At 40.0% G+C, this 27872-nt stretch overlaps 2 protein-coding genes and 1 long non-coding RNA gene across 6 annotated transcripts in view; 2 read left to right on the forward strand and 1 right to left on the reverse strand.

The window, feature by feature from the left end:
- The first annotated feature begins 1219 nt into the window (after window positions 1-1219).
- SVIP (small VCP interacting protein) lies at window positions 1220-10788 on the forward strand. 3 transcript variants are annotated; one of them, XR_012675765.1, is made up of 6 exons: window positions 1220-1405; window positions 2408-2458; window positions 4924-5037; window positions 5815-6544; window positions 7533-7946; window positions 8662-10788. XR_012675765.1 is itself a non-coding variant. In XM_075163296.1 (4 exons), the coding sequence occupies exons 1-4, from the start codon at window positions 1220-1222 to the stop codon at window positions 5827-5829; spliced, it is 366 nt and encodes a 121-aa protein (XP_075019397.1). In that variant the 3' UTR covers window positions 5830-6598. The 3 variants fall into 3 exon arrangements, 1 of the variants encoding a protein (XP_075019397.1); XR_012675766.1 differs by having other exon boundaries at window positions 7533-7934; window positions 8652-10788; XM_075163296.1 differs by lacking the exons at window positions 7533-7946; window positions 8662-10788 and having other exon boundaries at window positions 5815-6598.
- A 930-nt stretch (window positions 10789-11718) lies between these two features.
- GAS2 (growth arrest specific 2) overlaps window positions 11719-27872 on the reverse strand; it is a 98389-nt gene continuing 82235 nt past the window's right edge. For both annotated transcript variants that reach the window (XM_075163295.1, XM_075163294.1), the window contains exon 8: window positions 11719-13103. In XM_075163295.1, coding sequence (XP_075019396.1) covers window positions 12885-13103 — 219 coding nt within the window. In that variant the 3' untranslated portion in view covers window positions 11719-12884. The remainder of the gene's footprint in view (window positions 13104-27872) is intronic.
- LOC142088208 (uncharacterized) lies at window positions 12882-16096 on the forward strand. The gene is made up of 2 exons (XR_012675767.1): window positions 12882-13036; window positions 14539-16096. It is a non-coding gene; the product is annotated as an uncharacterized LOC142088208 (long non-coding RNA).

A 27872-nucleotide genomic window follows, 5' to 3' on the forward strand; every position in this document is an offset into this window, starting at 1 on the left:
ATATAGCTGCAGGGAACAAACACAAGAACTTAAATTAGAACTTTACAATAATGTAGGACATCATGGACCATGGAATAAATCGCAGGACAAGAACATTGGTGCACAAAGATATACCTTGTTCAAAATCACGGAGGCAGGAAAGAAGCTGGGTAGATGTTGCATTGTTTATGAAGAATACGTATTATACTCTTCACATAATCCTTGGGGATTGATGTACACACCAACACTCAAATTCAGGAAATGTTGTTGAATAGGGTAATGCTGGAGTCTACTATAAATAACTAGAAGAAAAGGCGGCAAAATTTTAAGGAAGAGAAATAGCGGAAGAGCCAGAAAAGAGGAAAAGACTTTTTGAAAACTCGGTACCAGGAAACAGAGGAAACCAATGAAGGCCAGCAAGGAGAGAAATTCTTGGCAGTAAGCCACAGCGAACCATTTCAAAGAGGACAAAAGACTGAATGCGAAATAAAGCATTAATCCTAAAACCAGGAGCTTTCTAAACGACACGAGCGTTTAAAAATACTAAAATAGGGGAAAAAAAATCACATACATCTCAGGATGAACATAAGTGATTAGCAAAGGAACGTGAAGAAATGCATTTTCCTCACATGCAAGTCAAAAAGGCGGAAAGCTGCTGGACGAGACAGGTACGTATCTCGCCTCAGGACACGGCACGGGCTGCACAGGTCCGTGCCATCCCCGCCCAGCCCGGTGGTCCTCAGACGAGGCCTTGAGCCGTGCGAGCGTGCTGCTCTTCAGGAAAAAGCACGCTGCTGCTTTCCGCATTTACGAGATGGCTGCAAGCCAAGACCGCAGGAGAGCGCTCACGGGCTTGGCACTCGGTAAATCGGCACCAGCTTTCGAAAGAACCTCTCGGACACCACCGCCAGAACCGTGTTAGGGCTTCAAACACGGAGGGCGGGAGCCCCGCTCCTGGCGGGCAGCACCGGCACCGCCGGCCTCAGGCCCTCGGCGGCGGACGGCAGCGCCGGGCCGGGGCGCGGGCACGCTCGCTGCCGTTGCCAGGCTCTGAATCCCTGTATCAGGTTTACCGGCGCGAGCTGGAAATTAATTAGACTATTGTCCCTTTCCCCCTAACAGGACGAATTTAATTTAGTTTAATTCCCGGGGGGGAACTAGCGCGGGTCAGAGCCTCCACCGCGGCCCCCGCCGGCCATGCCCGCCCCCGGCGGCACGTCGGGGCGCCGCTCGCGGCCCCATGACGGGGCGGGCCCTGCCGGAGCGCGGCGCCTGGCGGAGGCCGCGGGCGGGGCCGCCGCCGCCTCCTCCCCAGCCGCCGCCTCCTCCACGGTCGCCGGCCCTGCCGGCCGTGGGGCCCGCCATGGGGCTGTGCCTGCCCTGCATGGGGGGCGCCGTCAAGGACGTGGTGGAGACGCCCGACCCGGTGAGTGCGGGGCCGCGGCGGCCCCCGGGCCGGGGGCGGTTTCCCTCCCTCCTTCCGCCCGGTTGTTTGTAAGGGGGCAGTGACGCCCGGCAGCACCGGGACGGGGGACGAGCGCGGGCAGCACCGGCCCTCCCCGCCGGGGCGGGGTGGGGGGGGATCGGGCCGCCTTCCTTAAAATGGAGGCCGGGCCGCGGAGCCGCGGCCTCCCTGCGCCGCCGCCGTCAGTGAAAGGCCTCATGGCTGCCGCAGTGCCCCAGGAGGAGTGCCCGAGGCAGCGGCTGTGCTGGGGAAACTCGTCCTTCGGCCCCCGGCCTCGGGAGGGGGAGCTGCCGCGGCCGAGGCCGCCCTGGGGCCTGGCACCCTGCAGCCTCCCCCTGCTCTGTCCCACGCCTCAGTCGTGGGCGCTTGCATGGAGACTGGGGGCTTCACGTGAAGGGGGTTCACACCATAATCGAGGCCAAGATGACCCTCATTTGAACCAGAAACGGGAAAAACTGTGCTTTTCTCTCTAGTACACAGTGATGCTCGCTTCTAACTAACCTTCATAGGATGACATTTCTCCTACGCGGGTAGGACCCCATCTCGGTGCTTTTGTACCCCTCAGCTGAGGATTTTGTGGGGGTGAAGAAGAGGAGCACACTTGGCCTGGAAAGCGAGCTTGCCCCTTTTCAGACTCCAAAAGGACATTTCACACACTGCGTGCCTTCTCATTCCAGCCTGAATTTTTTGGAGCGAAGGCGTAATACAGACAGCTGAATTCAGATTTCTGGTGGGGTTTGACTGTGGATATGTCAGCAGCTGCTCTTGTAGCATATTAGTCACTAAAAACACTTTGTTCTTGCAGACTGGCAATGGAGGGAGGGATGATGCTAAGTGACTTAAGGTTGTCATTTCGTGACAGTTTGCATTACAGATTTGAGTCATATTTAAAAATTAAGACTTTCAAAAGAATGTACAGACTCAATTGGAATAGAATTTCACTGTCTTTCACATTTTATTTAGGAAATAAAAAGAAGACAGCTAGCAGAAGCTGCTGAAAAGAGGCAGATGGAGGTAATGTCTGATAAAATGCCATTTATTGAAAATATATTTTGGTAACTGGTTTATGGGGAAAATAATAGCTAGGGCTTCTGTGGGAACACTGGATTGTGGGAATTGTCATTAAATATTTTCATAGTATTAATGTTTAACTTTATACCATTTTTATATATATTTACAGTAGAATTTCATAGCTAGGTATGTACTCAAAGACCATTGCAAGATAACAGTTTATTTGCATGGGAGAAGTTTTGCAGTAGTTAAAAAACAACCTAAGAATTGAAGAGCAAGTCCGTCATTATTTTTTTCCCCATTATAAGATTTGAAAACAAGAGATTGAGAAATATTTCGAGCCAGAGTTGTCAAACAGTTGTTTTGGCGGCAATTTCAAATGGTACTGCACTTGTACTTCTCTTACAAATGGAGGTTATGAGCACTTACAAGTTGAGTTTATCGACGTGGCAGCAATTGAACACATTTCTCAGCTCAAATTCCAGCAAAGAAATAGTATTAATTTCTATCTTTTTAAGGTTGCTAAGCTTTAGCTACTTAAATATCCTTAAAGTTAGGAGAGGTAGGATGCAAATGTTCTAGCAGAATGTAGAGCTAGCCAGCCTATTTCTTCCTTTCTGTACTTCTCAAAAAAGGCACATAACATACACCATAGAAAATCTACAATAAGTAAAAAGTGTGTCTTAGAGATCACAGCTGAACTATGAAGAGAGAGGAATGTGTTATTTGTATGAGTGTTAGTGACATTATATATTGAATTCAAAGTCGACCGTTATTGATGAGGACCATGTTGATCTGGTTTTAAGGGAGTTTGGTGAATAATTGGAGCAACAGCCGAGTGATGCTTCGGAGTCCTTCTTGAAAAACTCTTGATTTTGTGTCAGACTACATACTAAAAGCAATCCACATGTAACCTTAAGTCTTGAAGGGCTTTTAAGCAGAACTGTAAGAAATACACTTTTGAGAAGTGTGTGAAAGGGGAACGTCCCCTTGTAGCTCTTAAGTTGCTAAAAAGCTTTCATGGGAGGAAGAAGAAATGAAGCAACTTGTTAAGGATGGCTCTGAAGTTCTCTAGTAGCCATTAAGCTGCTAAAGAAAAACATAACTATCACTCTCTGTTACTTTTTGTTTTCTTAAAAGAGAAAGAGCGAAAATATCTGCCAGGATTTTTCAGGACTATCTGAGAGCATTTTAGCCTCTGAATGTTGAGCAATGGAGATGTCTTGCAAGTAGCCTAATTCAGTTTCCCCCTCATGAGGGACAAGGGAGTAGATCAGATGTCCTTCTCTGCTTAGCGTTTTCCTGTACATGCTTCTTAACTGCTCGTTATTCAACCTGAAGTCGTGTGAGGTGTTCTTCCTTTTGGGGTCCTGTAGAGACGGTCTGGGTGCCTAACTTACTTGGAAGGCCAGTTGCCTAAAAGCTAGAAATCATAGGATCTAAGTAAGTTAGTATTTGTTGGTAAGATTTGTCTTAGTAGCCTATTGAGAATTGTGCCTGTCGTCAGGGCCTTGAATTTCAGGTGAGAGCATTGCTGTTTTCCCTTTGTAGATTTTAACATCTTTTGCATAGCTTATGCTGTAGTATCATACCTCTAGACTTAGCTAAGAATCATTTTTTAAAACATTTTCTTTCTAGGTTTACAGTGTTAACGGTTTGTCTGATGTTCTGATATTCCTACCATCTAGTCTAGGTCCTCATTAGGAGGCAGCTGACAACAGGTTTGTCATCTCTGTACTACTGCTGTCCACACATCCTACGAAGTTTGAGGGGTAGACTATCACACAGGTTATTTCTCACAGATCACAATTTAGAACTTGGATTTCTATCAGCCTAGGCTAGCACTACTAACACGACCTTTTTTCTCCCCTGCATGTAACGTTCCCATCAATTTCTGTAGTTGCCATACAGAGCTTGTGACTTTATCAATCCGCTTACCAAGTGTTAGAATAGAAGCTGTCATTATGATTTCCATCATCTGTATCCTATCTCTAGGTAGCCTTTTGATAACAAGAGACGGAAGAAGTGAATGGATGATGAAACAGCTGAAGTTCTTAGAAATTCTGTCTGCCCGAATCGTCTCTTCCCAGTTAATTCTGTTTGTGAGGGCAAAAATAGGCCCTGACACTGGAAAAACCACGGACTAAAAATTTATGGGACTTTTGGGAAGGGAAGTTCTGGTTCTGCATCTTAGGATGTAAAGCAGATACATGTAATTGCATTAAATATGTTCGCCTGGATGTAATAACAATATGAAACAAAACCACCCTCACATACCTATGGGACCGAGAGCTCATAGCATGAAGAAGTATCCTGAAAAATCTGGGTTTATGTCATAGTAGCATTACTTAGCGTTTCAGTCTTTTCATGCCAACCAGAGTTCACAAAATGCTGTTGCCAAGGCTTGCAGTTTGGTTTCTATCCAGAAAAATAGCCAAGTGGTCTTACCCAAATGTGTTTTCTCCCAGGCTTCCTCTCGAGGTATTAAGAACGTTTACTCTGTAGAGCAAAAGAAAAAGAAACAGGAAGAAATGGAAAAAAGAATTGCAGCTTCAGGTTCTGGAGGAGAAGGAGGACTGAGAGTAAGTTCAAAAAAGAAACAACGTGATGCAACTGTCCTTATATTCACTGAGAAAATCCTGTTTTGTTGTCGTCTACAAGATTGAATAACTTGAGGAAAAACCAAGAGGAAGGGAAGTGGAAGGGAAATGGAATAGAAATGGAAGCATGTGTCATTATCACACAGTGTTCTCAGTGGGACTTCATTTCTGGGACACAAAGACAGCAAGGATGGCAGAGAGCTCCCCCCCCCCCCCTTCTTCCCCAGTTTCTGCACCTACGATGCATCAGTACTTTCAGCACTGGGGACCTCCTCATGGAGTTGACCTGTACTCAGTGTCCCTTTTCAGTACCGGTTCAGATTGTCTCTCTTCCCTGAGTTTATAGAAAATGTTTGAACCAAGTAGGGTAATGGCTTTGGGTTTCATGTATCTATCTCTTCAAAAAAAACCCGTACAGTGTTGGCATAGATACTGAAGAACTTTACTGCTACTACTACTACTTTTCTAACGTAAACTTTGTCTCGGAAGGCCAGACAGAGATGTAATTAGGAATTAGAACCTCTCCAAGGCAGTAGATGCATCTGGTTATTGAAACACAGGCTTCATAAGCCTTCATCTCTTTCCCTCATTGCTATACATGGCTCGGGGCAGGAGGTTGTATAAGCTGCTGCTGGTGGGCTGCACGTCCTTCACTTGCTGGATATAAAAGGTGTTACAATCTTGTGGTGTGGTTTGGTTTTTTTTCTTTCCCCTGTCTTCATACAAACCTGTGGTGCGTTTTGTTGTTTTTGTCTTTAGTGGCAGGTTGGATAAAGAGGTGTGACTTGTGAAGAGAAGATTGATGTTTACTGCCAATAACTTGCCAGTTTCTGCAGCTGAGTGGCACTTACTCATCATGTGGCTTTTGCTGTTTGCGTATGAAGACTCAGCAGTACTTTGCCATTGTGGGAGGACAGATGTGGAAACATACGCTAAGAAACTTAAGAACTCACTCTGAACACTAAGTTTTGGCCAAATTTGTTTGTTTGTTTTATGTGCATGTTTTATTGCTTCCCCATCAAGGGAGTGAGATGGGTTTTCTCACATGGAAGTGGCCTCCTTACCTGTAGTCAGTCAGTATGCGTGTGCCGTCCGGTCAGTTGATGTATGTATGTCTGCGTATGACGGGCTTAGGCACAGCTCAGGTGCCCATGCGGTGTTTTTGATGCTTATTTTAAGCTCTTTAATTAAACTTTTCTCCAAGTCCTCATGTAGACAGTTGTTCATAAGTAAATATATTTGAATATGTGGGTGACAGCATTTCTCTTCAGCTTCCTAATGACCTTTGAACTGCTTAGGGATTTAGTGCCTTTTTCGAAAAAAGAAAGCAGATTCATGGCGGATGCTTACAAATGGAAGCGTTTTGTGACACTAGTTAAAAAAAAATAGAAACCTTTATAAACCCTGTGTACTTATAGCAAGAAAGCTGTTTTATTATGAGTCTAATAATTGTTCTTCTCATTTTCTGATGTGGATCTCCTTTGAGTCTGTAAGTATTTATAATGAATACTGGAAGTTAAACATTAAATGAAAGATACTGTTATTAGTTGTTCTCCTTTATTACCACAAGAGGGCAATGCTGCACTTCTCAGGAGTTGGAAAAACAAAAAGCAAAAAACTTACTACGTCATCTCTTGGATGGTTCATTTCCTAAAGTTTCTGTACTATCTGGGTGGGTTTGTGGCAGCACAATAACACTTGCCAAATACCCAAAGCTCTGTCACTTTTCTTCCGTATTCAGCAATGCCTGTAATCCCTTTCCCCAATGTGAAGCTGCCTTTCATTATTTAGAGCTACCTAAACTAGGGTGTTACAACTAGACTTTCAAACTAGTGGCCTCGAACTACTGCTTTAATAGATGAGAGACATTTGTTGCGGCATGTTCAACACTGAGAATCTAGCTCTTATTTTCCCCGGAGAGCATTATGCTTGGCCTCAGTATGTTACCGTCCCCATTTCTGACCTAGTTTAGGCTATAGAGGCTTTTTTTTTTTTAAACTGAAATATTTCTTCTTTTACCTCCCCTAATAGTGTCGCATGCTGTCTTAGGAGCACAGATCTGACACAGTGAGTTTCCTGGCTTAGCCTTCAGAATTGAGTTGAGAAGGCAGACTTTTCAATATTAGTATAATGGCGTTTGAGCTAAAAGGCTGTGTCCTTGGCAGATGAATACCTTCAGTTTCTTTTGATTGCTGGCAATTGCTCTTTTCAGTGTATTAATTGATCATAGCAAATTTGAAGTCTAATGAAAATGCATTGAAATAGAGTAAAATATAGTAAACATGAATTTGAAATGTGAATTTCAATCCCATCATCTGTCCCAGGGGGTGTCCTACAAAGACACTTAAGCAGCACTTAACGCTTGGTTGGTCACTTGGGGTATTTCAAACTTAATACATTCTTCTTTTCACTCTCCATCAGGCTGCTCCCCCAAAACCATAAGGGGAGGAAATAACCATCATCTCTTTCCATTCAAGCCCCTGCTGTATGAAAGAGCTAGCACACGGACCGAAGAGGAGTCTCTACTTGGATTAGTATCATGAAGACTTTCAGTTAAAACCACTGAAATAACCTTGTGAAACAGGTCACAGTTCCTGGGTCACCCATTGATATTTCGATCCTGTGAAAATTGGAGGGATTTCCGGCGTGAAGCAGTCGTGCGGCTGTGCTGTGATACGCTGTGCTGCCCACCCTTGCTAGGCAGCCCGAGGCAAGCCTGCTCTCTTCTGCTCCAGGTGCTGTCACCAGTCAGGGTGCTCTGCCTTGGAGTAAGAGGTCACCACCTGGCTGAGCACCCGCACTGCTCGTCACCCAGCTCTTAGTCCTGCAAAGGCAGTTGGCTTGCTCGTGGCTCTCTGCCTGGCAGTTTTTCCTGGAAGGTGGGAGTAAAGGTCTGAACCGCCTCAGATCAAGTGGATCTTGTATTTAAAGAGGCTTTTTTTGCAATTCAGAATTACCATAGAAGAAAATAACTGCTCTTCCCATCCTTTAAGTAAAAACCAGATATGTCGCTGCTTCTTATGAGTCCTCGTTTTGAATGCCAAATTTATTCTTACAGCTAAGAAAGACGTCAGAGGATTTGGGGGTGCATAGCGCATAGTTCTATATTACAAATCACTGATCAATAAAGCTATTTTTTAAGAGGTTTCTATACTATACCCATCTAACTGTTCAGATGGCCAGTCTGAACTGAATCTGGGAAATGATTCGGGTAAATAAAAACACCTCTGTTGGTTTAAGTTTTTTGGTAACATTAATTTCAGTTGAGAACAAAAGCAGAAAATACTGCAGTTCAGTAGTATACAACTGATAGCTACCTGAAGTGTACATTACCATTAAATGGTAACACAGACCTATGCATATTAGAGCTGCTCTATACTGGTAGAAATAAGATGCCTCCCCTCTCTTTCTTACCACTTTGTGCTGCTTAAGGACACAATAAGTGTCCCTGTTTCCCCCAATCCTAGATGTTTACTTCACCTTAGAGGCTGTTAAAATACATCCATTCCTGTAGATTATCTAGGCAGTTGATATTTTGTTTGCTTTATGGCAGTACCACTATTCCTCTTTTCTCCACCTTCTGAAAGCATTTTCAGTTTCTTGCAGATGACTTGAAAAACTCCTGCCAGTCCAAGACGAATGCTCCTAAGCTGAAATGAAAGGGCTGACTCTCGGTGACTGCGATAGCATCATCTTTGTTGCAGCAACAGAAAATAAAACCATCTGCTCCTGCGTATCGTTAGAATACGCAGATTATGCCAGGGAGAGAGCGTTTGGGGCAGAACTCCCCGCGCTTTGGGAGGACACAGAAGCTGCGTTTCCACAAGGGTGGGTAGCACTGCTGCGGGCCCTTAGGAAAACAGATGACTTCAGCATGTGGATTTGGCACGATGACAGACTAAATCCTTGGGAGACAGCTCATCAGGCACAAGCGGTGCCAGCAGTTGGACTGGGATGGAAAAACCTCTCCAGCCCCATAAACGTTCGCGTGATCCCACGTGTCTGTTTCACCTTACTTTAGATTCCTAACATACCACAGGCTAAGAAAGTAGGAGACGCAGAGCAAAGAAGCAGCACTCTACCTCCTTCCCTGTCAGGTACTGCGTATTAGCAGCCAACAAGGCAGTACAAGTAAGCCCAAAAAGAACCAAACCCTTGGAAGCGTCTCTAGCAGATGCTTCTGGTGTGGCAAACAGCTCATCTAAAATGAACACACATAATGAATTCAGTGCTGGGTCTTCAGTTATAAGAAACTTGCTATACCTTCCCACACACACATATTGACACCTCCCTATTTCACTCATCCCCACCAACAGCCTTTGAACTACTTTCCGTAGATTTTACGTATCATTTCTAAATTGCTTTTAGAAAAAAGGTGGTAATGCAAAGGAAGGAGCAATTATCACTATAATAAAGACAAGAAAAAAAGCCTATCCACAATCAATTATGTAAATAACTCTGCTTGGAAGAAAAACTCCAGGTAATAGATGAACAGCGAGGTGACAGAAGGTACCTCCTGTAATGAGCAATAACAGATGTTACAGTTACATTTCCAAACTAATTCTGAATTGCTTCCAGCATGCTTATTTGACATTATACAATAATAATGGTTTTTAAAAGTAATCGTACGTAATTTAGCCATCTTGAGCTTTAGCACAGTTACTTATTCACAACCAGCAGGAGCTCCCAGGGGGTTTGTTCTATGACCCAACGAGTACTTCAAGAAGAGGCTTCATTGCAGCTCATCAGTTCAACTTTTTAGGACTTTCAGCCTCCTCAACGCTCAGTCAGCTGAGTTATGCAGCGATAGAGTAAGCTAAAATCACTACATGGCACTCTTCCTTACGATCATCTGCCATGGAGTGTTGACATGTCAGCATCTCGTCTCCTGCCCTTTTAACAAGAAACTATTCGGCAGTCTCAGCAGACCCTCCCTCACTTGGGGGGACAAGAGCAGAGCTGCAGGTCTTCCCTGTTGGTATTCCACCATTCAGTTCAGCCTGCTAGAAATCTACACTAGATAAATTAATACCATAGATTTTGGCATAAAAACTTCAAGTATCACCTACTACAGCTAGCTGGTCAAACAATGGGTTTTTTCCTCCCCAAATACTTTCTACATGAAGTCTGTTCTGCCCCCATCACTGCAACAAGGGCCATACCTCTTTGAGCAAGATTTTGCTTCTCAGCTTTAGCTTTGTAAATTGAGCCTTAGACTCCTAACAAACTCCCCAACTCCTACATTGCTGTAGGATCTAGTACACTACAAAAATACCATTTACCAAATTAGCAACACTTACCTTCCAAATAAGATGCTCCCAACCCCTTCCTCCAGAGTTAGCTAGCTTGCTGCACGGTTTTGTTTGCTTTATTGATGCTCCTGCTTTAATTTCCTCCTCTGCTATCCACACCTGTGCCAGGTGCATCAAATGCAGTACGTCCCACCTGCAAGCTTTTTACACAGATTAGGTGGTAGTGGCAATACTTTTGAGAAGTCCTTTATAGGTCTCCCATTCTGGAACTGGCTAAGTTGAAATTTTAAGTCAGGAAGTGTTTTAATGTGATTTTTTTTTTTTTTAAGATGTTTGAGTACCCTGAATCAAAAAGGACTATTTTGATAGCTACAATCCAAGCACATAAAGCAGTTCATGTTTAATTTAAAATCTTGGTTTGGATTTACCAGGATTATTTGTTTTAATATTAAAATAAACTTAAGAATACTTTTTTTAATAATTATCTGTTCTTGATTTATTAACATGGAAACACCCTCCAATATTTTAAAGAAAAAACACAATAGTAATGCAAACTTAATCTTGGATGATGGAAATACAACTATTTATCTTTTAAAAAGTAACCATTATTTCAAAATAAACATCTAACACTTTCACAAGAGATTTTTTTTTTTTTCTCTGTTCATTTGAAAACAGATGTCTTGGTGCATATATTAAGATCATGATTTTTTTCAGCTGTGCTGCATTTTTTTTAATGTTGCTTATAGTCTGTTCTCCGCTCCCGTAAGGGCTACATACATTCCGTCTATGAGAATTTGGTCTTCATATGGCTTTTCAAAGGATTTACTGCTTGAGCATATGTTTAATCTTCCTAGAAAATGTCTCAAAATAAGAATAAAAGGCTACAATTTTTCTTTCTAAAAACATGTTTGGAATTATATACTGCTACTTCCTATGGTGCACCAAGCAATTGTTAACTATTTGTATTTAGCAGATATTTTTAGACGGTGTGGTAGAATGGTTCCACAGAAGTGAGATACAAAGTGCTGATTTTAATAAGGCACAGAACATGAAAGAGGAAGGTCTTGACCCTGTCTAGCCAGTAGATATTTTGCTGTTAATTTTAAAGACACAGGAACAGATCATAAGGCTATGTTTTAAAATTAAACTTAAAAAAATACAGAAAAATACCAGTTGGTACTTAACAAATGATTTCAAGAAGGCTTTTGATTTTTTTCTTTCCCTGCAAAGGAAAATTAATTTACAATAAAATCCGGGTATTTCTGTGCTATCTGTAGTAAGTGAATGCTTGCCCCGTTCACTGTGTAGCTCACTATTAGGTTAGCAAGCAGTACTGTATATTGTAGGCATCCGGTCAGTAGCAGCAAAGAGCGGGAACACAGATTACAAATAATAAATAAGACTTTCAAAATGTATGAGTATTTTAAAAAATTTTATTTCATTTGTAATGAAACAACTGAGTTCTGCTCAAATTTATACAGTCAGTGAAATAATCCTATAAAATGATTTTTCTAGGACGTTACAAGGCACATAAATTACCAAATATAAACATAGAAAAGTAGCCAAAATAATGAACTAAGCCCCCCTGTGCCTTTAGCTATTTTAGAGGTGTGTGAATGATTTACAAGAATGTGAATCACTCTGCTGACAGGGTAATGAATATTTCACATTTGGCATGACCAAGAAAATTAAAAAGAAGGGGAAGGAAAAGCTCAGATTGAAGAACAGCGTCGTGCTTTGTGGTGGCTCAGGAGGGACTAGCATCTTCTGAAGCTCCTCCTTGGGTCAAAGGCCTGAGCATCTTCTACTGCTTCCCCTGACGGGTTGCAGTACATCACCCCGCTCGAACAACTGGCCGTCTCTATTGTCTGACAGAGGAAGGGGCAACCTCTCAACTCCCCCGGGCTTCTATTTTGGGCAACTTTGAAAAAACAGGAAGGGATCTACGTACAGATCTAGCACTGAGCATTGTCTTTAGCTTTAAAGAGTAGAAGGTGTGGGGTTTTTTTCTTGGGCTTTTTGTTTTTTTAAAGTAATGGCTTTGGGAATTCGCTTGGCATGCAATAAGTCTTTATATTCTACTGGTTAAGAAAATCTTGCAACCCATAAAAATAGTCAATTTTTATTTCATTTCAAGAGGCATTACCAAATAATTTCCACAAATATTCATTTTCCACCTGCATATATATTTTTCAACTAGCCTAACAGTCAAGGATTCAATGTAATAAGATTTTCATACAAATATATTGTATCGTGTATTTTCTTCCATTAACAGGATCCACTCCTTTATGTAACTCTAAGTATACATTCACATATTAAAGAGTAATAATTTGGCTAAAAATATATGTCTATTTCTTATCTGATTGTAGTAATTAGCCTATCAAGGGTAATTTGCTATAAAAGATACAGTACTAGAAATAAATAGTTCTACAGTTCAAAGATCTTCAAAATGGGTTGCCATTTCCAGTCTGTCTTAAATTTTCCGAAGTCCTTTTAAAGCATAAACTAAATTTACTACACTTGAGAAAATAATTTGGACCTACGTACATAGAGTCCCAATCACATGAGAAGCTTATTTCACTTAATCTCCTTCTTGGTTTTGTAATGGGCAGAAACAACCAGATAATTGTCTGGATTCATGTCCCTGAGGGTTGGAGACTTGCTCTGGATTGGAGAAGTTTTCCCATCCACTCGGGAGATCTGCAACATTCGGCACGGGTCATGCTTCAGTAAGTAACCTGCAAAAGTCTCCCATCCTCCTCCAACACGAACCATCACGTGTTTGTTGTGCAGCATCTGAAATTACATATACAGGAAAAAACCCCAAAAACTCTTGAGAGGGAACCATTCACTGGGAAATTTTTCTACTAGAAAAAGCTGTGCTTACTTTAATTAAAAGTCACAGACATATGTTAGTAGTCTGCTTTGTAATAAAAGGAAAGGAAAAGAAATAGTAGAATGGTTTTTATTTGAATTTAATAAGTAAATTAAAAAAAACTGTAAGAAAATGAGATAGTATTTAAAACTAAAGATTTTCGTATTTTAGTTTAAACAATGCTTTTTCATGTTTTTCTAGTCCTGTAGCACCGAGTGATCCCGTTCTTCATGTGTTTAGTATAAACATGTTAGGGAATATGAATGTTTTGCAGATTAATTTTTTAAAAATATGCTAGTAAAGACACCATTTTACATGTTTTGAAACTGTCTTTTATTTATAGGATAGGGATCTATATAAAGGGAGTAGTAAGGGGCAAGCAACCAAAACAATCTCCTAAAATATCAAAACAGTTATTTAAGAAAATGAAGTACCATTTAGTTTAACGATTTAGTATTGCTGACATACATTCTAACTAAAATAGTCTAATGTTGTAATTAAATTAGTTTCATGAGAGACATCAGAAATAATGTATCTGGAACTGTTTGGAGATACCCGAATTTATGCTGAGTTTGTGAAAGAAAATACAAGGAAAGTCCCCAGGCTCTTACTAGCGGGAAAGCTCAGTACTGCTTACGCTCGCTGTCTTTATTCCACAAACACTGGGGCTTGACCTACAAAGGAATTTCAGGTTGAGAGGGGTATCTAACTGCCAAATTAGGTACCTATCTCTAATGTATATCCTCCAGATCCAGACTCATTTTCTGCCTAAACTCAAAATTTTCACCAAATACCAATGTAACTTCTCCCATGTCTGCACCTGTGAGTTCAGTTGGCAGTTTCACTAATTTCTCTCCTCCGGTTCTCCATGCAGAAGAGTCAAATAAATACCAGTGAGGTACCGTAAAGCAGCTTATTCTATAGAAGCCACATCATAAATCAGACATTGAAAAATGCTTTGATTAGTACATCTCATGAAATGCTAAACACCATTTAGCCGTAGCACCAGAAATTAAAAATTGGCCCTGTAAAAGGCACGCTAGAAGATGTTTAACGTAGTCTGGGTAATGTCATTTGGATTTATGGCTGTGGTGTGTATATGGGCTCTTCTACATGTCCAAAGCTCCCTCGAGGGCTGACAGTATTTGCAGTTGAGACTTATGTGGCACACAAGCCTTTTGTAACACAGCACGCTTCAGATTAGTACACATAGCGTAGACAACAAAACAAGAAAAATTCTCCATCAAACAAAATCACAGATAATAAAAGGCAAAAATGTAACTCTTAAAAAAACCCCCAACCAACAAACACCCCACCTCAGCCTAAAAATACGTTGTTTGACTTCTGTTACATGAGGAGACAGATTCACCTGGAGTGAAGAAAGCATGGAAAGCTGTACAACTTTCTAAAGTTTGAAAATCAGGGTAAGTTTATAAGGAATCAAACTCTTCATTTGAATAAGGAGCTGCAGATGAAATCTTGTTTGAAAGTTTTCATTTAAAACATTTTAATCAAGGGAAATAATTGCTCTTGCCCCTGCATTTTGGTTTTTATGTGAAACACAACGGGAAGTCAATTCACCTTTACAGATACTGAAAAATAAGGTTACTTCTGATCCATCCTAATGAGAGCACACTCAAGTACTCTTAATTTAATTAACATCTCTCAGCTACTGAGACTGTCTGTGCTGTTGCTCGGGGATGTAGGAGTGTTAGCCTCTGCAATAGCTATGCACAAGTGAGGTTTTTCTCTAGATTTACATGGATAAGAAAGCAGAATCAGACTCTCATCTTCGCCAATCACACTCTTTCTCTTTCCTCTCCGGCTTTGTATTTTAGTTTCAAGACTTCATTTTGCACTGACCACGGTATGATCAGCCTTCAGCGGTATGAGATTTGAATCAAGTCTTTAGTCTGGACAACATATCATGAAAGAAGCAAATGGTTTTTGCATCAAGTTTGAAAACTGCAGTTCAAATGGTGACACAGCCTTGAGACAAAAGAGTCTACAGAATTTTATTTAGCAAATTCCTCCTCTTGGAATGTCTAAAAAGCATTTGAGAAATGCCCCAAAAACTTTTCACATAAAAGCATTTCAAGCCCAACTTCGGTCCACTACAACATGTGATGCTGGTGTGGGAAGGAGTTAACCGTTGCTGAATTTCAGCTTCCACATATTGTCATGGGGGGTTCCCGTTCCAAGAGCAGTTAGTATCTGGACTTTTGATTAAAAGTTGGGAATGGAAAGTTAGCAAAAAGGATATTTGGTTCAATTTCCCTTCGGGACTACTGTGCAGACAAATAAAACCTACTGCTGGTATGTTATTTCCTGATGCTCAGGTTAAATGTACATCTTCTGTCTTTCCCCTCTTTTTTCTTTCTCTTTCTATTATTATACTATTATAAAATTCATTGGATGCTTACTTTCCACAGAGACTGGCTTTTCCTGCATCCTAAATATAGTCATTGTTCATGCTGTGCCGTGCCACAAAAGCATCATTTTACTCCTACAGCCATATTTTGATTTTAGTAACATCAGCACAAATCCAGAATAATTCTGCTAGCTTCAGAATTGCTCCAGGTTCACAGAAGTAGAAAGGATTTCTCAACAAAAAAACAAAACAAAAAACCAAAACAACCCCCCCCAACCTCAAACTTGCTTTACCTTCTAACTGAAAAAGCAGTTTCCTCCCCAACATACACTTCAGCTGAAGATGAAACTTTTGAGATTTTTATGATCCACCCAATTCAGCTTTTCCATTGCATGAGATCTCTGAGAAAGTTGGACTCTACAAATAAAGTTTGTCAGTTCTCAATGTAAATAATTTCATGACATCCATCTATTTTCACACTGCTATCCAGCCAATTGAAACTGAGAAAACCTTTTCTGTAAAATAAAATCCAACATATGTTTACGATTGCCATAAATCTTCATTATTTCTGTTGTGTCTGAAGCAGGGCTGTCACTAAAGCTGTTCCCTCTAGAATCTGTGTTTAAGTTAGAACGGTTGAATCTATAGTGAAGCAAACATATGAGAAACCAGATGACCAGACAATAGCATCACAGAGGAGGAATTATAGATTATTTTGGTATGCATTAAGGCTGTATCAAGAGATAACACGACAAATAGTCAATAAAAGTTAGGTGAACTAAGCTGTCATTGCATAGGACTTTGGCATGAAAGTGTAATATAGTCTAAACGGTTCTGGTTTTCACATAAATAAGATGAGAGCTTTATGGCTTATTAAAGAGATATTAGGTTGCATGTAAAGATGTTAAGCTCATGTAAATGAGCATCATTTTACTGACTTGAAACAAATCTATTCTGTTTTATAGGAACTGAAAATCTGGCCCAATATTGTTATTCTTTAAGGAAGTTACATTATAATCTGAAGAATAGTTCAGGGAGGGGAGGGGAAGCGGGGGGAGGAATTACACCTTGGATCTGATCCAAGTACTGCAAAAGCCAACGGAAAGAATCCTACTGACTCGAAAGGAACTTGGGCTGGGCAGCAACCTAAAGCAAATCATAGCCTGGAATTAGTTGGTGTGATTTTAGGCCAACTTCAGAAACGATGTAGGCTACCTACTGAGAGAATATTGATTATAAAATCCAACGGTGTTTGGCAAAATAACGCAGTGCATCACACGAGTGGCTGTGCAAAGAAAATGTTGCACTCCAAAAGTGAAGCGTTAATGAGATTGGGAAAGAGAAGAATTGAATACATATCAATTAATTTTTACTGCATATGAGCCACTTAGACTCATTGTCATCAGTAGATATAACCCTTGTTTCTCTTATCTTAGCATTTAGAGGACCTTCTTTGAGAGGTGTTCAGCCCATGAAATGGGCTTCTAGATCAATTTATTTTCACGCTGACCCCAGAGACATCACAGGTCAACACTACGGAAATCCCAGTGTTGTTAAGACTTATCCACGTTACTCTCTCAGACTACTACCCATAGCAAGCTGGAACATCTCACCGCCGTCACTGCAGGCTTCGAGGCCTGAGGTAAGTACACACACACAGAGGGTACACTCCGACATGGCACCTCTACTTTATGATTTTGCTGCAAGCCCAGCTGATGCTACTTAGGAATCATTTTGCCCCAGCTTGTCTGTACCATTTACATTGATGATCTACCCTCCTGTCTATGCAAAAAAAAGGCTTTCTCAAATCTCAGTATTCACTAATCGTTCTTAGTAAAAAGGTGAGAGCAGGGTACAAAACTTGGACCAGGAATAGGACCCAGATCTGGGCTACCAGCCTTCCGCAGTGAGTCTCTGAGCCTGTATCTAGAATATGGTATTGTCAAGTAATGACAAACTGTTCCACAAGGCATAGCTCATGTGGACATTTTCATGGAGTAGGACATCTCTTCCATACAAGAGACCATGGTCTCCCTCAGTATCTTCCTAGTTGTGGCCTGAAGAACTGATGTTAGGAGAGAACTTGCAGCCTGTGGCTGTGCGTGTGGCTGACAGAAGGTGAAGTCTTCTTGGAATTTGGTGTGCATGTGTATATGGAAGAGGAAAAAGTATTATCTGCAGACTTGAGACACTATTGCTTCAGAGAACAAGGCTCGTGTCATCAAGTGTCAAAATTTTATTCTTTCTCATGGCAAAAACTTTTAATGGTAAAACTCTAAAGCCAGCAAAATTAGTCCTCAAGTTCCCCAGCAATTCCAATGCTTCGCAGTTACCTAGGTCCTCTTGTAGGTGGCCATTGAAAATTCTCACATCTGTCATTTAACGCGGAGCCAGGTGGGGCCCTGAGAAGACTCTGAAAGACTGGCAATGTGCAGAGAAGCCTGTCTAGCTGTATGCCTTCACAGACGCTCCGATGATATTAGTTCAACATCCCTGACAGTCACCAAAACACACAAAAGTTCATCTTAACAGGTAGTGCTAATACTCCATCCAAACAGGTCATGACTGGGGGCTGGCAAGGAAGAGGACACTGAGGAGAGCTGAATGGGCCCTGACCATTGGTCTGATAAAGGTCTGACAATTGGTCTGAAAATGGGTTTGATAAAAAAAGAAATTGAGGGAAACCACACAGATGTGCAGCCCTGCTGAGAGTGGCTGGCCTCTGATGGGGCAAGCCAGGAGCAGACTACGTGTTGCACGGAGGCTTTGAGGAGACCTGACGTGAGCAAGTGCAAGGGCCTTGGACCAAAGAAAAAGAGCTGCAGCGCTGCCCTATGGATCACGGATTAGCGATACCTAAGAGTGTTGTTTAGCAACCTTGTATTTCCATAATCATTAATGTTACCATATTGACAGTTTACTCAATTCCAGTACCTGCCCGTGCAGTAAATGCAGGAGTAGGCGGGAGCAGGCATTTACACCAAGTCTTCTGAATACATTCAAATGGGGAAATGAATTTTCAGAAATTTGTAGGTAACTGTTGCTATATGGAGTTTTTCTGTTTCCCTGAGAATTCAGGACCTGAAAACACCATCAAGAATGTGTAATAGTCGCCTGATTAACTGCTGCAAGCCACATAATTACAGACGTTAAAAATACCTTGTTAGCAGAGATTATGCAACTTCATCTCTAGAGTTCATTGTAAAATTTATAGCAAAATCCTGGAGTACCATCAGATTTAAACACCAGTCAGGTTAGATTTAGATACATTCCTGTTTTAAAAAGTTTACAGCCACTGTAGCATACATTTTGTAAGAGGCATTACTGCTGCTACATACATAGAGTTCACCCTTACGGACACAAGGGATCGCAGGAGCAATTCCCAAGAGGATATGGACGAAAAGCAGCTTCCAGCTGGAAAGCTAGAAAGCTTCCCTCCAACTGTTCTTTTTCTTGGCTTTCATTCTCCTTTTGTCATTGAATTTGTGTGTTGCTTTCTTGGAGAAAAGTTTGAGTCTGATAAAACATAAAGCTTATTTTAGACTTTTAAGAACTCACTTATGTGCCTAAGTGCACATCTAAGGAATTCAAATTAAACCTCAACTCTGCAAATCTGAAAAAGTGCAAATTATGTAGCCAATTCCAGGTATTAATTATTCATCCACACTGAAGTAATCTACTTACAGTATATTCATGTGTATTTTGGCAGGCAACAGTATATTACTCCCTTCCAACCTGAATTATCCTGTGATCCGATTGTATTAAGGAAAAAAAGAAAAAAAAAAAAAATCTTTCTCCACCTGAAAAACAGGACAAATGCACTCCTCATTTTTCCTTGTCATCCCTCATTAAGTCACATTTTGCCTAGCCCCGCTCTTGATACGGTATTATACAAAACTGTTTTGGATTATGTCTACTGGTTTTAACAGTTCCAAATGATGCAATTTGTATCACACCAGTCATTACATATGGATTTGTTTAGGGACCTCCACTGAGTTTCTGTGTTGTCGTTCTAAAACCCCAATAAAGGAGCCTGCACTTCCCTCTCTGCAGACACCATAATAATGACATGGAAAATAGACAGCTCGCTGGATTAACATCTCCCTCTCATTTTCAGGGATTTATATGTAGTAAATCACACTAAATGAATCTCACTTAGCTGGAAAAAGCATTATAAAAAAGCTCAGCTTGAAAAAAAGATCTCAAGAGTGCACGCTAATTGCTTGTCACAATATTTCTAGCTGTGCTAGAGTTGGGTTTTAGAATTAACACACTTTCTGAATTATAAAGAATTTTATTTTAATGTTATATCTTGGGCTGTATCAAACACATTACCAGGTACCCACTCAGTTTATTGAAACAATCTCTTACACTATGTTGTATAAACAAAGAATGGGATGGAATGATACTTTATAAATGATTTATAAGCTTCATTGGTTCAAGTCTATAGTCCTGAAACAAATCAAATGCAAACATTCCTGACTTTATAGTAAATATTAATGGTGGAAAATAAACCAGAATGGAGACATTCATCAGAATCCCTGAATCTCCATTTTTGGGCAGAATAACCTTTATTGCTTTGTGTCAAGTGATATCTCTCACTGAACAAGGAGCTCAGTTTTCATGTAGAACCTAATAAAGTTCCCAACTGCTTCAGCAACACCACCACACTTACATTCTCCATGTCTATGGGTGGGGGGAACCGAAAGAAGCATCGACTTAAATAGGTGACACAAAAAATTGTATCAGTGTAGTGCCAGCTGAAATAATTTTCAGCAGCTGCCGATACGCTGAGGCCTGATAGATTTTCCAGGTGAGGCAGCCACAGATGCTCGCGCCAATAGAGCCTTCAAAGCATATACAGACCAGGCCTTACACTAAATATAGATCAGAAGCTCCTATAATTCATTGAGTCATTTTTTCAAAGTTTGTTTCAGATCAAAAGAACAAGCAGTCTTTGTGCATGCAAATACAAGAGGCATCTAAATAATCATTTGCACATGTAAATACCCAAAAGGCAATTTAAACACGAGAAGTATGAAACAGAAAATGGCAGGTGTAAGTATCTGCTTTTCTCCTTTTCAAAATTTGGCTATCACTTCACTCAGTCAAACGTAATTCATCAGAGAGGACTATAGTCGTATCCCTCTGCAGACAGGACTTTCGTTTAGGACATCAGCCACAGTAAAGACAGTGGTTTTAAGCTTATCCTTATTTGTTTTGAAGTTTAAAATCTACTAAGTGAGGCTTTCTGAGCTGAGTACTAATTTTCATACATTCTCCTAGGCAAGAACTCTTATTATGTTAGAGTGCTAAAGACAAAAGAAGGAATGTTAGTGGTGCAATATATTACACATAGCGACATCTTTAAGACAAACGCTATCTTTCACTATATATGGCAGGATCCCTGATCTGTGCCTGGTGCCCAAAGGCATCATCACAAAACAAATAAGGATTTAGGGTACAATGACATATTTTGATACCATTTACCATATTCAACTCCAAATGCTTCAGATACACACATCAGACTCGCATTAATAGTGAGACTTAGGTTTTTTAAAAAAAGCCACCTGTCTTCAGATAAGTTAAGACGTAATGAGAGACTCACAAGGTTTAGAGGGCAATCAACAGACACCTTTAACAGTCACTATGCTATGAAGGGAAAAATGTTTGATTTTGAATTATGTTATAACTGTGTTTTTGTTAGATTGTCTTTCCTACCCAGACGTTTGTCAGTTTTCTGTTACACAGTTGAGCCTCAAAAATTATGTAGTTCTTCCACATTTGTAAAGTGATAGCAGCTTATAGATTAACATACAATATAATATTATGTACTATAATTTATTATTATAATATAGTATTAGTGTAATATAGTACTAAATTAAATAGGTATTACCTATAGTTTCACACTTAAATCTATTAATAGATTTTTGCAATAAAGTAGAAATGGAAATGTTTAAATATATAAATAAAGTGAAGATCCAATCTCCAAATTTTGGAAGCCTACTCAGTAAGAGATACACGTTCCTCTCCTATTCCTTCTCCACAATTAGTAGGACATTGTATCTGTTTCCATTTGTCACTGAAAAAAAAAGCCAAACTAAAATGACTTCCAATAAGAAAAAAAGTTTATCATCAATGAGATTGATGTTCCTCTCTGGTTAAGGGATTGGTTTTTTTTTTTTTTTTTTTGAAGAAAGGATTAAACTGGTAATTAATAAATTTAAAACTTGGCACAGAATGTAGTGAATTTGGGTAGAGAGTATATAGAGATTTTCTTACTTCTACTTTGCTGATTCAAATCTGACCTGAAACATGTAATTCTTTGTGGGTTTTGTAAAATGGCTGGTGGTCTCAAAGCTGAGAGCCGTTCCCCAATTGTAACTCATGTTTTCTTTTTGATGATGTTAACAAAAAGATCAGAGACTTGACAGCCTGAACTCTTATTCCTCAAAATGATCCTGCCAGTTTAGGCCTTTGCCAGTCTGACTGAGGAAGTTTTGGAAGCCAGAGCTGCATCTGATTTTTGTTCTTCAATACTGTGTAGTAAACTTGGCCATTACAGGTATTAAGTTATATGACTGTGTTATTTATGTATCCTCCCTTGCTCACAGGGTTTTCTGTGCTAATAGAAATTGACTTTTAAGATTGTTCCGCATCAACATGAAAATGCCAGTCCTTAAGCGGCAAAGGGAGAGGATTTTGAAACATGATGAAGCATTATTGCTTTGCCACAAAACCGGAAGGCTCGCTAACAATACTTAGAGCATAGTGCTTGCAAGCTTCAAAATCCTTGAACATTGGTATTAAAATGATCCATGCGAAGTACATAAGTTAACTTCTGGTATCCTAGCAGATTAACTAACCAATGCACCAAAATGTCTCAGAGGAAACATAATGAAATCTAATAAAACCGAATGAGACCAGTTACACAACATTTTCATTAAGTGACTGATCCTACTGAAGTCAATGGGAATTTATCCAATTTATCCAATTCTTCAAAATGTATTTTGGGTCATGTTTTTCTGAAATCTGAACCTGACCCTTTTGCTAAAATAAGTTTGTTTTTTTTTTTTTCTTTTCTGAAAAAGCCCCAAGGATAAGGGCTTTAAAACCATACCCACCATGTCCTTTGTTAATTAAATGCACTCTTACAAAGCAGCCCTCTCATCCTCCTTTTCATCTCCTGTATTCCTATGAAAAGATGCATAAGAACATTAACTTTTTTACTTCACTAAATCACACTGTGGATAGATCTCTTCTTTTAGAATATGAAGTGAATTGCTTTCACCCAACTCATCCTTACTTAATTGATCTGTCAGTCATTTTGCTGGCATGTTGATTTCTCCTTTTTCTAGGCTGACATTTACTGATCATTCATCAACTGTCCGTTCGGCAACTGCTTCCACTTGCAAAAATACTCCTCTCTGTGAAAAACTTAAGCGAAAGGAGGGCAAGTAAAGCTGACCTGAAATGAGAACACCCTTGCCTCCTGGGACTCAGTTTCTTTTCAAACCTTCTTTATTCCATTTGCAAGTTCCTGCTAGAGGATCTTGGAACCTCATCTGAGATTTCCACCTCACAACTTTTAATTTATTTTTCCAATACTTACCCAAGTTGTTAAACTACCTTATCAGTCAAAACTCTTCCTTTATAGTGTTTATGAAACACTGTTATAAGATGTCACATTTTCAGCACAGGGCTGATGATGCAACTGAGAACTGAAGACACCTGTATCCTGCTGAAGACAGAGAGGCACAAAAATAAGTGTCTAGTGATTCGACTGAAATCTGACTGCTGTAGCTCAAAAACAAAGGCTTCATATATTAACATACTTTGTCGGTATGACCTATTAATTTAGGTCCATACCTGGTCACCTGCTGAAGAAAGTTAAAATGCTTTAACACTGCTTAAGTGACATATAATTCATGCATGACTGTAAATTCCCCCTAACAGGAAGGCAAGTGGAACTTGTATAGCCCTTTAAAAATCCAGGGATTGTGTGAACAACTATCTCAAGTCTCTCCCTTTCACCCTTACATAGAGCTAAAACCTGCTCCTCTGTTATTGTTTATGCAGGAGGCAAATTGTTCTTACCAAGCATCACAGCAATATGAAATGAAAACAAAAATTAATTTAGATTTAGTCACAGCTCAACAAACTAGCATGTAATCGGGTTAGAAACCCAATAACAAGACGAAAGGGTTTATAAATTGTTCCTAGAGCTTTCCCCTAGTTGAGGTACATATGTGGAAAAGTTGAGATGGCTTCTTAGCTACATCCTGGTTTATAACAAACAGCTGCTCAAAGTGGGCAGTTTATAAAGGTCCAAAAGAAGCCAGGAGACATATATTTGAGCATGAAGACACAGGGTGTCTAAGAAAACAGAATAAATAGGATGCTAGAATCAAACAGCACACTGACACCCTGAATTGATGCAAGACATGGAATAGTAAAGGATAGAGAGAGAGATGTCAGGGCAACTAACAGTAATTACTGAAACTACTGAAAGACAAATGTAATAACTCAAAGGACAAACTGGAAGCGTGACTGACAACACTGTCTCATAAATTATGGGATTTAGCATAAAGATGATTTTTAGCTGACACCCTGTCATCTGAAGAGATGGTAGAGATTGAAACTATGGAGCAATCACCAAGAGAATAGCTGACATCAGGACCTGAGATACATAAAAAGACACATATGCAAGGGAGCATCAGGGGAACTGAGAACTTTATAGGAATGGAGTAGGAAAGAAGAAAGGTCCACTTGCACAGTGAAGTGAATGGAAAGATCTCATTAAGCCTGAGGCATTGAGGAACAAACAGTTGATTAGTGTAGAGGTCCCAGCTTGAGGAGCAGCGTTTCCACAGTCATTCTACTGTTAAAGATACTTAGAATCCATGAAATAACATCTCACCTTCTGCAAAAGAAATAATCAAGCAAGGAAACTGGAATTTTTCCCCTTTCACATTGCAAAAATACAACCTCTTCCCTCTATTTGTTCTTGGCAAGAGATGAAGTCAATATGCTTGGTATAATGGCATAAAACACTAATGCACGTGGATGGAAACTAAGAAAATGGCCTGTTCCACTGGTTTAGCTCTGGATTGAATACACGTGCAGGGAGCCAGCCTCATTTGCAAAGCTCTAGATTGTAACAGAACAGTTTAGTCACTTTTTGTGTACCTGAAGAAGCCAGGAATTGGCTTAGAGGGTGAAACCTCAGCCATTTAAATCCTGCACGGCATAGACACTTTAACATCAACAGCCTGTTGACCTCTGGAGGTTAATGAAAAGGCAAGGTTGCATAAAACATTTTTACAAAGGGAAAGTACTGGGGAAGGTCAAATTAAAGTATTGTCTGTAGCACAAATGTTGCACTTAATGAAACGAAAGTCTTTATTTCTGTTTTCAGAATATAGCAGACTCATTGAAATAATTACTCAAAGTATTCCTGCCTAACTAACTGAAATCAAGATACATCTTTGATGCGTACCTATATAAATAACATGAGAGTTTGGACATTTGGGATTCTCACTCTTGATTAAACTTTCCCTCAAACCTTACTTTCAGTTTCTGTCTGACACAATTTTATAGAATTTGGGAATAGTACATGTTTGGTGTCTAATTAACACTAGACCTTGGCTGCTGTTTGAAAAAAGCATCCTACGCAGGTGAGCACTTTGTGTGCGAGAAATGACTCAGATGCAGACAGAAGTAAACACGCTTGTTTATTCGTTAAGAGACAAGTGAATTTCTGACCAGTGGAGACTTTTATTTGTTGGACAAGGAGGAATAATGCCAAGGAAAATTAATTAGATGGGGGAGTCATGTTCAGAATGGCATGTGTAGGTAAAGGGACTGTGCATTTCCAAGCAGTTTGGGTGAGACCCTGCACCTGGTTGACTATGAGGGCAATGAGGGTGACGCTTTCTTGTTGCTTCCCCTCCAGACATTTATGCGTGGGCCAGCCAAGCAGACCTACTCCCTATCAACTGAAATGTGGGATGTTTAACAGAAATCTAGTTGCTTCTCACTACGGCACTGACTCATACGAAATATTTTATGCAACGCTCAGCAGAAGAGATGATATGGCAACCAGATTAAATACAGAAAAAGAAATCAGGCAGAGTTTATGAGGTTAAGTGAAGAGAAAGTGTAAACTGGCAAATGCTGTCTCTGGATGGAGACATGAAAAACCAGATGTACCAAGATCAAATAATGGGGGGAGGGAAGACTGTCTTTCAGAAAATCTATTTCAAAAACATAAGCATGAGGCTGCCAAAATAAATCTATGAGTGATTGCTTAAAAAGAAGAAAAAAGCTTTACTCTTACCTTTGAATAATAACAAAATAAAATTAATTTTCTTAATTGTAGATAGTTAATGTTTCTAACAGCATTTTGAGCCTTTGAAAGTCTCTCTTAAAAACAGCGAAGGGGACAATTCTGCCTCACTTTCTAAAGTTAAGTAAGTTTTTATCCCTCAAGGAATACCACTGAAATGATATACTGGAGCAGTGAGATACTACTCAGAATGAGTTAGAGAGGCAATATCTAATGAGAAATAAAAATATGAGTTCCGCTTATAAACTGCACAAATTTAAAACAGAAAGTACAAAAGGAATTAATTTTACCCAGACTATAAAGATTCTCCAAATTTACATTCCTTTAAGGATATTAAGTAATTTACAGAGTTTATTCATGCACAGAGTGATCATACATTTAGATTTTGCCACTGAATTCAGTGAATCTAGGATTTCACCATGCAAATGTGCGTGGGTTGCATGTGAACACGCTCGTGTTATAACATTGCAGAAGTACATGAAAATGTTCTTTTGAACCCTAAAGTGCCATCTGTTTTCTAGCTGTTTTCTCAAGACTCATTCTGTCTCTCCTAATTTCCTGAATAACAGCCTCAAAACAGACAAATGAAAGAAAATATTTCCCGCAGCCGAATTAAAAAAACCCACCTTCATCTACAGAATTCTTCTCACTGCCTGCCTACAGAAGTGATGTGCATGTGATAAGTGACACAGACATGTTATAAGCCTAGCACAGATTGATTTGACTTATCACATGCATCCAACTGTGCAACCTGTATGGTTCCTTAACTCTCTCTGGATTTTTATTAACATTCCAAACTGCTTCAAACAGCTACTTTCAAGTGTACGCACGATTAATGCAGAAGCTGGAATTAAAATGTTTAATTTTCTTCCTTCTTTGTGCATCCATATCCTCAGGGATACTAATACAGCAGATCCAGCAATAAATTTCCTGCAGTTGTGGTCTTTATAATATTTGTCACAGAAGTGACTGTAGGCCATTTTCCCCAAACCACTATTTTCTTCAGTGGACAAGACAGGCTCTAACCGAAAAGTAAGTAAACCTAAAAGGATGTTTTCAGAAGCAATGTTGCAGCAGGAGCTTACCCTAAGTACAGAAAAGCAACCAAGTTGAATGCGGTTTCTCACAAGTGTAGAGGAAAAAGAAGGGAAATTTAATTATTAGAAGTTATTCATTCCACTTAAAGCATATGACAATCAATCAGGCGTGTTGTGGAGATCGGAAAGTCCTTGAGCAGAAAAACATTTGAGTAAAGTAGCTGAACGTATTTTTGCTGAAATAAAGCTTTCAGTATCTGTAATTATATTTTTCCTATCACACAGAGATACTGATATAAAGCATTCATTAACACAAATTACTCAGAGCCAGAAGGTGAAATCTGTTACCTTAGCTCAAACAATAGGAGTTCAAGCTGCATTTCACAAAGACTTTGATTCACTAGCGGCTGTTTTAAACCACCAGCATCTAAAGGCAGTTCACACTGCTCCCCATAACTCTGGTCCCCTCATTCCTTTCCCGCTTGCATGTCTGGATTTTCTTCCAGTTGAAACCATGTTGTGTTGAAAAATAGTGTGCCCATCTTTTGCCTCCTATTGAAATCAAGATGCTGCCAGCTCCCTTAGTGGTAAAAAATCATGACCCATAAATTTTAAAATTATGTTTAAGGTATTTTGATTTACCCAACATTCAAAATTAATTTCAGTTGAGATAGGTACAACAACATCGTCAAGTTCTCTGTTAGTATTTCAGTTTAATGTGTTCAGTCCAAAGGCATAATACTTTGGAAGAAAAAACCCAAACGGCAAACCCCAACATTAAAGCAGAACCCTAACAATTGGTGCTTTTAAACATTTTTCCTAGCTGATGTTCTAAGCTTCTACAGACTTCAGGTCTGAGCAGGTCAGTGAGACAGGATGGATCAAGAACTGGATGTATGACTGGCCCTTATTCCAGTTTGCATGACTGACCTCC

Source organism: Calonectris borealis, chromosome 14 (assembly GCF_964195595.1).
Source record: "Calonectris borealis chromosome 14, bCalBor7.hap1.2, whole genome shotgun sequence".
Classification (NCBI taxonomy): Eukaryota; Metazoa; Chordata; class Aves; order Procellariiformes; family Procellariidae; genus Calonectris; species Calonectris borealis.